Genomic DNA, 12283 nt, shown 5'->3' with positions numbered 1-12283 from the left:
CGGGTGGTCAAAGCACGCAAAGTACCGGTACGTTTATATGGATCTGTAAAAGACATCACAAATGTCTGCGCCTGAAGGAGGCATTTTGAGACCGCCCCTCAGCCTGGATCATTCATGTGCTGGTCAGTAGGATTTGATCCATCCATCCATTTTCTAAGCCGCTTCTCCTCACTAGGGTCGCGGGCGTGCTGGAGCCTATCCCAGCTGTCATCTGGCAGGGGGCGGGGTACGCCCTGAACTGGTTGCCAGCCAATCGCAGGGCACATAGGAACAAACAACCATTCGCACTCACAGTCATGCCTACGGGCAATTTAGAGTCTCCAATTAATGCATGTTTTTGGGATGTGGGAGGAAACCGGAGTGCCCGGAGAAAACCCACGCAGGCACGGGGAGAACATGCAAACTCCACACAGGCGGGGCCGGGGATTGAACCCGGGTCCTTAGAACTGTGAGGCTGACGCTCTAACCAGTCGCCCACCGTGCCGCCAGTAGGATTTGATGATTTAGAAAATATAATAATGCTAATAATATTAATAATGTAATCAATGAAGTGATTTCGACAATGACTGAGAGGGTTTGATGCCCGCTGTTCACATATTTATGAATGGAATACATCTTATATCCACCACACGTCCACGGACCCCAGAATCTGTCTGCCTGTGACCCAATCAAATTCACCAAAATCAAGTTAGACCTGCGGTCCCAGCAGGCGTAAGTTTAGGCCGACTTTCTTCAACCAAATTGGCACTATGAAGAACAAAGGGCACACACACGTTGCGGCGGTACGCCCAGCTTGTCGCAGACTGGTCTGCCAAATTGGCAAATGCGCAATGAGCCTTGCGCTTCTATGGCAATCAAGATAAGCCTGTTTTTGCGCTCTGTAGCAGATGTGCCGGCTATGAAAAGACACCCTTATGAGTTTGCATGATTAAGACCAAGTAAAGCCTGAGCTACTGAATATTTAAGAAGAAATACGGTCAAGAGTCAAAACATTGTTTTTTTTGGAGAGGTGAGAGCATGTCAAGACCAAAACACTGATGAGTTAAGACAAAACATGAGTTACAGTAAGTACAGTAAAACACTGAATATTAATGTCAACGTCAAGCCCAGGAAAAATTAAGCCACCTTCGTCATTTTGTCAACTAACTACCCTGCATTCATTATATTTAGAATAAAATCGTTCTCAATTCGGTTTTTATAGCCACCAACATTTCATTCAATAGTCCCTGCTCATCATGACGTTTGAAAGAGCAAACATCTACAGTATGCCTCTTTAATACTGTAGATGTGTAAATGTTCCAAATGTATAATCATCCAACAAAGAGCTCGTTTTATTTTCAGCGTGTATTTTCAAATGTGCATGGCGCAAACCCCCACTGCTCATCAATATGTGTGTGGCATCTAAAGGGCAGCTGCCTGTTGACATTAAAGACATCCAGCAAACGTTTGACATTTAAGGCAATTAAATAAGAAGAGCTCAGGGGGTGAAAACAAGACTTGTTTTACGATAAGCATCAAAGTACAAACCAAAAAAATATACAAGGGACACTTCATTCTTCATTTGCATCTTGCGAGTGGAATTTTCACTTAAAACCTGAGCCTGCTCATGCAAGCCTCCCTATTGATGAGTGAAATGTTTTAGACCAAAACGTCTGCTAGATTTATGGAAGGCCTGTGCGCTGTTGAGTCGATTCTAGCTGCCTGTTGTTCACATACACGCGCGCACGCACACACACACAAACACACACACACACACACAGATGCAACCTCACACAAACCCACGCGATGCGTTTAACTTGGTGGTTTCTAATCCTTGCTAGCTGCGGCCGTTCAATAAGCTATTAGGCAGTGAGTGGACACGCATGCCAAGACCCGCTCGCACTGAAATCATCCATCAGTCCAGGCAGGAACATTCACTAAAACACACACCCCTGACCCACACACAACCACGCACAAAATGGTGATAAGGTTTGTCCGATTTCATCCATATGCATGTTTATAAAAGCATTAAAATCAAACAAACAGCATCAAGTTTCAAGTTCTACCATAGCGAAGAAGGCCAAATGACATGGCATTAGAGCCACACTGAAAAGAAGCGAGAGTAAAATCACAAAATGAAATTGTAAAGTCATGAGGAAAGTTGTAAGGTTATGAGGATAAAGTCATAAAGCTACAAGAATAAAATAAAACTACAACACAAAAGGAAGTATTCTACGAGAAAAAGCTGTGATGTTACGTAAATACTAGAAAAGAATGGGTCATGATAGGAGATAAATTTATAAGAATAACGCAGTGGAATAATAAGGAAAAAGTCATAATTATACATGACTTTAATCAAGTTACTTGGATATAGTTTTAACATTACAAGAAAAGGTCGCAATGATACATAATTAAGTGGCAAAGTTATGAGTTCTTAATATTACCAGATAAAGTCAAACAATTAGAAAATAAAGTAGTAAAGTTAGAAGAAAAAAGTGGTAAATTACGAGGAAAAAGTTGCAATGTTACATGACTAAAGGTAAAAAGTCACAAGAATAAAGTAGTAATGGTAAAATAATAACATTGTTACATGAATAAAATATTGCACATAAATCCTTCCTAAAGTTGCAAGAATAAACTGTCACAAGGAAAGTCATAAAGTGGTGAGTAAAGTAGTAAAGTTAAAAAACAAATTAGGTTATGTCATTTGAAAGAAGAGGAAATACTACAAAGCAGTACATTAATGTCCTAAAATAGGTTTCTCATAAAATTTGAGTTTGTTGAGTGGAATTTGTAGTTTTGTTTATTATCTTGTGTATATTGTTTTGTATAACTTTAAGTGATACAAGTGGCATTTCAGTCAGGTATTCTTTTGGCCTCATCATTTGGAACGATTAAACGAACGAACGAACGAACGACTGAATGCACGTACATACTACATACATACATACATACGTACGTACACACATCCAGCTGAAAGACACACTTATATTCACACCTTTATGCAATTTGGAGTCTTCAATGAACTTAGCATGCATGTTTTTGGAATGTGGGAGTAAATGCATGCAAAGGTTGCAAACTTCAGACAGGGAGGCGGAAGCCCAGATTCAAACCCACAGTCTAAAAACTGTGGTAACCAATTGACCGCTACACTGTGAGTGCGAAATTCTGGTTTTATAAAATACCCACGGACACGTGTAGTTTGATGTACGACTTGTGCAACTTGTAACAAGCTAAACAAAACACATGAGAGCACTTGATGACTCCCCGAAGTGTAAATGTCATAGCAGACTTTTAGTTCAGTTCGTTATCCTGTGAAAAGTGCAGTTGAGGTGAGAAGTTGTTGCAACAACAACAACAAAAAAGTAAGGAAAAAAAATAACCACGATCTCTTCAAACAAAATGTCAAGTTAAAAAAAAAGAAAAAAGGGGGCCAGGAACTGGGCTTAATCAATAATGTCAGATTTTAGGAGTTGTTAAAAGTTTTCATCGGTGAAGGCTCATTTAATCCTAAAAAAGTAGGTTTGGATGGGCTCATTTTGAGCTCCCGGCCTCAATCAATACCAAGTCAATGCTTTCCACGCTAAACAACTCCAAGCCTAAAAATTGCGCTGCGAGTTGGTTCCTTTTTTTTGAGGCTTCAATGCCCCGTCTTCTCCCATCTGTTATTCGGCGCTCTCATCCCTTTCCCCCATGCCACTCACCAGCTGCAAGATACCAGTTGGCGCTTTTTCACGCTGCCACATCGCTGTCTTTCCCAAAACATATGCCAGAGATACCGTGTTTCCTCTCCGCCCGTCTAGCCAAGCGTCACATCCATCAAGGCGACAATTCTCCTTATTTGCCGAGCGTGAAAAATGTTATCGCATCTGTCTGCATGCGGCAAGCAAGCAGGCAAGCAAGCAAGCAACCCCCACCTCCTGTCCTCTTCTAGCACATATTCGTCCTTGCGACGGCAACGTGGTCCGATTGCCGTTTTGGACATGACAAATTGCAATTGTCCACTTGCTGAAATCCAATTCAAAATGGCATCTGGGAGTGTGCAGGAAAGGAAACCTTTACTGTCGTTTAACTCTCAAACTGGCATTAAGGAACACGTACAATAAACTATTGGCAGCAAATAGGAGGTGAAACCTGTCGTGAAAAGCTAATTATCTCATCAGCAATAGCATTAGCTAGCATACTACCCTAAATAACACGCTAGCACACACTGACGTGACATCACAGATGGGCAAAGAAATACTGGCACGAGTGCTTTACACACACAATGTAAGTTATTAAAATCTTCTTTTGGCATTTACACACAATATTAAATATTAGGGAATACTGGTAAATTGTAACGGCAAAGTAGACTGCATGGGCTATTAATAGCTGCATTCGGCTCTCCACGAGGTGCTTATAAAGACTGCCAACATAATAGGACATCGCAAATGTGGACGAAAAACACCACCAATTAATTAAACCTAACAGCAACATCACCACAATCCCATTAGATGGCACTAAAGCTTGAACACAGAAATAGTGAATAGGGGAGGTTTTAAGCAAATAACGGGGAATTGGTTCAGAAAATAGCACCAAGCAGACAAATTTGTGAATGCCCAACAACAAATACAGAACATCGGAGCCCACCCTACGGCGTCGCCCCCACCTCCGCTATATTGCATTTTTTTATTTTTTTTTTTTGTGAAAGGTACCAGTCTTTCTGTCGTGGAAATCCTCGCTATATCACAGCAAATCTCTGGTTATAGAGATTATTATAATTTTTTTTTTACTGTAATGCTGTTGCATGTGGCAAAGAAAGGAGAACCACAGTCGCCGATGCAATTTTTAGCATACGTCACACACCTCCCCAGAAGGTTCTGTCTCTTAAAGGAATAACTGTTGCTATTTTTTGTATTTAAGTAGGTTAACATGCATGTTTTTAGAACACAGAAAAAAGCCAAAGTACCAAGGGTTACAAAAATAAAATAAATAAATAAATGCCTGACCCGAGATTCAAAGTGCTCGATTCTGAGGCAGACGTGCTTACCATGTGCCTATTGTATTGGTCTCTGTTATTTACGATGGGAATTATTATTTTTTTGTATCCAAACAAAGCCAGAAAGTGATTGGATTCGATGTTGACAGCTCCACTGTACACGTACACAAGTTAATAACCGTAAAGGGCACCAACATGGTGAGTAAGTGGTTAGCATGTCTGCCTTATAATTCTGAGGCCCTGGGTTTGCATCCCTGCTCCACCCGTCCTGTTTTCCATTTGCATGTTTTCCTCGGGGTTGTGTGCATGTTACATTTATTGAAGATTAGAAATTGTCCATACGTGGGTGTGAAGGCGAGTGCAAATGCTTGTTCGTCTATGTGCCCTGCGATCCACGGTGTACCCTTTGGCCAAAGTCAGCTGGGATAGCTTGCAGCTCACTCATTACCCTAATGAGGACAAGCACTTTAAAAAAATAAATATAAAAAGGATGGATGGATTAACAATAAAATAACTATTCAGGCCTTATTAATCAGGGTCCAGCACATCATCGCAATTAAAATATTGTAGAGTGACATCGATGATATGGAAAAAACTTTTGGTTAAGTTTCCTCTGAACGTTGTGGTGTCATTGTTTGACATCGGGATGTTCTCTCGGAGACGTTTCGAAAAAGTATAAAAGATATCAAGTTCTCAAGGAAGGACAGACAACATGGAAATATAATCCCTTTGGCCAAGGCTGTCACTTCAGTGCAGCCGTAAAAGACAAAAAATAGCGAGTGAGGTGAGTCACCAAGGGAATTTACGGGCTGTCTGTACCATTCAGGCTCCTGTCGAGAAGAAACGTTTTAATGCGGACCAATGATCTTAAAAGCCTTGCATTCTATTGCGGCAAAATATCAATTTTAGGTTCATTTGTGAGGAGGCGGCTTCCACTAATGAGCGCCATAAACACGCAATAACAACTGAGTGACATTGTCCCCCAGGTATCCGTCATTTAATCATCGATACAGTCATCTCATAATCAATGGGATTGATAGTTATTTGCTCTAATAGTGGTATGATCTCAACCCTCAATTAAATGGTCGATAACTAATTCAACGTGCACGGAATGAATACATCCGTTTATGGGGTACCCTTGAGAGCGGTGTTCTATACAGACACGCAAAATAACGGGCATGGGTGCACCGGATTGCTCAAGGCAACACGAAGCATTCTGTTCCAAAAGTCCCTTTAGAGTCCCTTTTCATCCTGTGCAGTCATTCGTTCAGTGAAATGAAAAAGCATGAAAGTGTTGGACTCCTGTTTTGAAGCCGGTGTTGTATTAATAGCAGGTGCTCAGAAGGCAGTGCACAAGGTCTTCTGTCTCGCTTATTCTAAACATACAATTGTTTACAGTTACTTGGAAGAAGGTGTGAAATATAACCTTGTATAACGTTGTGTCATATATAATACTCCTTCACAAGGTCTCAAGACAAAAGCATGATCATCTGATCACGCATAGCAGTCTGTTCTGGTACATTTGCGTTACATTAAAAAACTAACTAATTCATCCTGTACACTCATTCTTGCAGCAAAATGAAAACACATGAATGTTCTGGGCTCCTGTTTCCATGCCGTTGTTTAAGCCTATCATTAAAAGGGGACCTAAATGTAGAACACAGCAGCTGTTGTCACACATTCGGAACATTGAGCCACCTCTTGATAAGATACATTAATTTACTGTACAATAATTTGGATCACAGTGCACAAAAATGACACAAAACAATGAGCCACATGCGGCTTCACCAAGACAAAGATATGGTTATCTGATCACATCACATTGACAACATCAGATGCAGTATTGACAAATTCCTTGTGTGTGTTTTTTGGACATACTTGGCAAATAAAGATGATTCTGATTCTGATAATGTGCAAAGTCTCCGAACTAACTGCTGACACACAAAAACCTGAGCCACCTACTGATGAACTTACAATTGTTTACAGTTACCTGTGCAAAACAACCTTAAAAATTAGCCACATGCTGCTTCAGCTGCTCAAGACAAAGACATGATTGTCTAATCACCGGTAGCAGCAGTGATTTTTTTTTTTTTTACAGTTGGTTGATTAATATATCCTGCACACTCATTCCTGCGATGAACTGAAAAAGCATAAATGTTCTGAACTTGTGTCCCTGCCATTGTTTTATGTGGTGCATAGGGTCTTCTGACTAATACGGCAGCTGTTGTCATACTTATTCTGAACATTAAGCCACCCTGTGTTAAACGCAGTTACTTGGAGCATAGCGAACAAAAATAACTACATGTTGCTTCACCATGTCTCAAGACAAAGACACAATTATTTGATCACACATAGCAGCCTGTTCTAATACATTTCCATTACATTTAATAACTGGTTAATCGACTACTCTGCCCATCCTTAGTCCAAAACATCAAGAGCGCGACAACATTAATGAACAAGGAATAGTTCTTTCACCCACCTTTAAAAGGATTATGAAAGTCTAGCTGGGGAAAAGAAGAGAGACAAAAGGAAAGCAGAAGAAAGGGATCGCCACAAAGATGTCGAGCATCATCGCTTTCTTCCCGGCGTCTCTCACTTCAAAGATGGGATATGAAGAATTTACGGCGGTGAATCTTTAAACGCGAACGCCGGATGTTCTCAAATGGCGGCGGTGGCTGCTCCGGGGGACACAGGCTAAGAAAGGAGTCGCTACCGTGAGCCTCACTGATTTGTTTGCATTTTCCCTTCCCTTTCCATGCCGAACTTCTTACAGTAGAGATATTATTCGATTTGCCTCAATTGAAAACAGTTCCCTGGTGTCCTAATGAAACGCCTCACATGCTCATTTCAAAATACCGCAAGGATCAGGTATAACAGCACACAAAAACCCGCTGTCCTGTCTCATGCAAATGAGCCACTGCTCACTACACTACTTCTACTGCGGGGTGCGTCAACACAAGTACGGCATTACATTATTATGACAACTACTGAGCAGATGGTTACTGAATGGTTAATGATGTACTTTGTGTTTCTTTTTGCATGTTGGCTTGTTGGTAAAGTTCATACAGGCTTTTCTGGCTGCTGCTATGTACAGTATATCCTGTATACAGGAGGTCATCGATTAACAAGGAGGTTATTTTGCGATGGCAGCAACGTAACACAAATTTGTGCAGTAGTCCATCAGTAACATATGCTATCGTGGTAGTAAAATCTTAATGCATGTAAATATCTGTATGAAAAAGACTTTCAGGCCATAAATAAAAAAAAATTAAAAAACAAAGTACGACGATAACAGTGTGCCTGCTTGTCTGTTCATAGTGTGTAAAATGTACTCCAAGTCTTGATCCTTGGGGTGTTTATAAAATAACATTTTAAAAAACTGACACCTGGAAACTTTAATAAATAGTATATGAAAAAAGATAATGTTAAAAGTTAAATAAAACAAAGGAAGACAAAACAAGGTTGAAGTGGTACTTACCAAGACAGTAACGACTCTCAGCACCACTCCTCGCATGTTGTTCTCCAACTTCCTGTCCGTCAAGGTCCCATTCAGGCCATGAACTGGATCCCATGTGGCCAGCTTCAGTGAACACAAACAAAACAAAACAAAAAAATACAAGTTCAGCAACTACTTGAGTTGCAGTCAATGTATTGCGATGAAAAAGTACTCACATCATGCAGGGGAGACAAGTGAAACCCAAAACAATAACACACATATCCACCTCCTTAATATTTTATCTTCTGTTGTCCTATTTTTTTATTATGGTCAACTTTTGCATGTGCAATCACGTCAAATTGTTTTCCTTTTAAACACAAAACTACCGGGTTTATCCCGAGTTCAGTGTGCACCTGTGAGTTTGATTTATTTACTTAAAAATGGTCCCCAACCACTTTTTTTTTTCCATCTGTGCACCGCCAACGCTTTCAATGAAATATAGCTTTTGGCATCTATGATCAAACGAGCCTGGCTTCCCTGTAGAGAGGAAACTCAGTAGGAAATGATTTGAAGCTATAGACCACAGACGTCAAACTCATGGCCCGGGGGCCAGATCCGGCCCGCCGCATCATTTCATGTGGCCCGCGAAAGCAAATCATATGCGTTGACTTCATCTCTTGCTAAAATACCAAAACTGCAGATTGAGATATTCCAAGCATTTCTTTGTTTTTTTTCCAATGTCCCTTTAAAATAAATTGAAAAAGTATTACTGAAAAATTTATAAAATATTTTTTACTGACTTCCGATTTCAAAACTAGTTATCCATTAATTTGTTGTGACTATGTAATAATATTTGCGGATCATACATTTGTATGGGTTCATAGTAGGGATGTTCAATACCACTTGTTTTTGGACTGATACCAGTACAAGTATTCACTCCTAAGTACTCACTAATACCAATACGACTAGTAATTTTGATATATAAAATTTCAATTCACACAATGACAGACAATTGTGAACAAAGATCTTTCTTTCTGACCCACATAATAATTCACCGATGTGTCAAAGGTCGCAGTGTAGTGCCAACTATTGCCGAGTCGGACTTTATGTCAGATTTTTAAAGTGTATTTATTTTTTTGTCTTAAGTATCTGTGGCTGGTATCGGCAGCCTTCGCAAGTACCCTCAACCTTGAAATGAGGCCGGTATCGGCCCGATGCCGACACCTGGTATCGGTACTCGCTCATCCCTAGTCATTACGGCCCTCGAAGGTAAACCATACCTACGATGCGGCCCGCCACAAAAATGAGTTTGACACCCCTGCTATAGACCCTTAAAAGGAAATAAAATACAATAATATAACATAAAACATCCATTCATTAATTTTCTGAAATGAAATGAAATAAAAAATAAATTACATTTGAACAATAAATAAAATACAGTGACGCCTTGCTTGAGATACGAGTTCCGTTTCAATAACTACATAAAATGAAATAAGAAAGGCATCATATAATTTAACCCAAAAGGAATTGAAATAATATAAAATGAAATAACTAGAAATGAATTCGGAAATTAGGTTACTAAAACTGTAAACCCCTCCAAATAAAGATTATACCACATTTTTTTAATATACAGTGGGTCAAAAAAGTATTTAGTCAGCCACCAATTGTGCAAGTTCTCCCACTTAAAAAGATGAGAGAGGCCTGCAATTTTCATCATAGGTACCATAGGCGAGTGGAGGACAGAGGAGCCTCTTAAAGAAGAACTTACAGGTCTGAGAGCCAGAAATCTTGTTTGTTTGTAGGTGAAAAAATACTTGTTTTCAATAAATTCTTTAAAACTCAGACAATGTGATTTTCTCGATGTTTTTTTTTTTTTCTCATTTTGTCTCTCATAGGTGAGGTATACCTATGATGAAAATGACAGGCCTCTCTCATCTTTTTAAGTGGGAGAACTTGCACAATTGGTGGCTGACTAAATACTTTTTTGCCCCACTGTAATTCTCATATTATACTCACCCTATATACATTTGGGGTTGTATAAATGAGATAAAAAATGCAATGGGAAGCATATAAATACACATAGCACAGCAAAATCAAAGAAGAACCCAATATCAAAACAGAATAGAACATTATGCATTATCAGTATATTTGCTCTATATTTTACTATAACATTTAATTTAGTATGAGGTCAGCATTAACTATGAAGTGGATATGCATGTGGGATTTGCATGGCTTATCCTTGCAGCAGCTTGTGATAAGGACGGTGGAAGTAGAAGTGTGTGTGTGTGTGCGTCCGTGCGTATATTAAGAGGCTAACTCATTGTGTCTAGAGTGTGCTCCCCTATGGACTGCCACTGCTAATATCAGCCCACATGCACTTTTCATGCTATAGTGCTAATGTACAGGCATCCCATGCTATCATTCCCTCATTGGAAAACTGCATGATAGCATCGCCAACTGATTCAAATTCAAATGATCCATCCCTTTACTTTTGAGGTATTGAGTTTCTTTTGAGAAAATACATACACATGTTACCATATATCTACACAGTATAAGAATCATATAACCTGCTCGAGAGTATCATAGTTTTATAGCCACAAGGGGACATATCTGCATGGTATCTGGGGATTACCGCTGATATGATATTCCATGATTTTATATATATATATATATATATAAACTAGACTTTACACCAATTTTATCGGGCTGATCGGTATCGCACGATAATTAGCATTTTATGCTGATCGGCTTTAATGTCTTAATTCGCCGATCTGATCAATGACGTCATTGATCGGCTCCGCAAAATACATTTACTCTGCATCTCCATCATGCACAGTATATTTGAATCCAAAAGCCACTTTATTTTTAGCCTTGTCGCGCGTCTTCTGACGTAGTATTGGAAATATCTGACGGACAATAAATGTATTTAAATTTGTTTTTTTTTAAAAACATGTCGGCGGTGTAGAACTGAACACTTTTGAGACAGACAACACGTAATGCACAGATCAGACTACAAAACAAATTTGCTCTTTCAAATTTGCTCTGTCAAACTACTGCAATAAAATCGTGTATTTCGATACCACCGCATTCCGTTTTTTACGATCATTGGGCTTTATCTCAAATGCGACCGGATACACTCGTTACCGTGGCGACGACAACAAGATTGGAGCACGCCGACTTTGTATTATAAGGACAAAATGGGGAAAGACGTGTGTTGGTTGTCACCGGTGCTCAGGACAGGAGAGGATGTTCGTTTAAGGCTTGCTTGAGGTATGGTCCTGTACTTTGAATACGATACAGCTCGCAAGCAGGCAACAAAACGTTATGTAGCCTAGCAAGCTAGTGTACCACGAACGGTTGAACGGTTCTGTCGAATCATGCTCTAAAGTTTCGGTGTGGGTGAAGTAATTTAATTAAAAATAAAGTAATTTAATTACAGTAAGTTAGCACCGATTATTTCTGTCATGTAATGTTGGTTTGACCTGACTGATTAGAATACACGATCTGACTAGAGCAGTGATTTCCAACCTTTATGGAGCCAAGGAACACATTTTACAATTGAAAAATCTCACGGAACACCAACAAACAGGAAATAAGGTAATTATTTTATTTTGATGTTGACTTTGTTACACATGTTGTCATAAGTTAATGTTTACAACTGTAAGGTCAATAGAGGCATGTGGTGTCCATTTTGGCTTAAGTTACCAAATATGGTTCTTTATTTGAAATAGCATGACTTAAAAGATTTTTTCTATCGCATTTCCACTCGGTGATGGCATGTTTTCTGCTCTAATCACACTTTTAGACTAAAATCCAACTCACAGAAACTAACGGAATCACATTTAACAGAAATGTACTTTTAATTGAAATAACTATTAAAAACTCAATCC

The 12283-nt window shown here is 39.4% G+C and overlaps 1 protein-coding gene across 5 annotated transcripts in view; it reads right to left on the bottom strand.

The window, feature by feature from the left end:
- The window catches only part of grid2 (glutamate receptor, ionotropic, delta 2), a 468731-nt gene that overhangs the window by 113296 nt on the left and 343152 nt on the right, over positions 1 to 12283 (bottom strand). For all 5 annotated transcript variants that reach the window (XR_009768266.1, XR_009768267.1, XR_009768268.1 and 2 more), the window contains exon 9: positions 8436 to 8537. Coding sequence is in view for 2 of the 5 variants with exons in the window: in XM_061671868.1 (XP_061527852.1) it covers positions 8436 to 8537 (102 nt within the window). In the remaining 3 variants the exon portion in view is untranslated. The remainder of the gene's footprint in view (positions 1 to 8435; positions 8538 to 12283) is intronic.

The sequence above is a fragment of the Phycodurus eques genome, chromosome 3, assembly GCF_024500275.1.
Source record: "Phycodurus eques isolate BA_2022a chromosome 3, UOR_Pequ_1.1, whole genome shotgun sequence".
Lineage (NCBI taxonomy): Eukaryota > Metazoa > Chordata > Actinopteri > Syngnathiformes > Syngnathidae > Phycodurus > Phycodurus eques.
The sequence above is the reverse complement of the archived record's forward strand: the minus strand, read 5'-3'. Positions and strand labels throughout refer to the sequence as shown.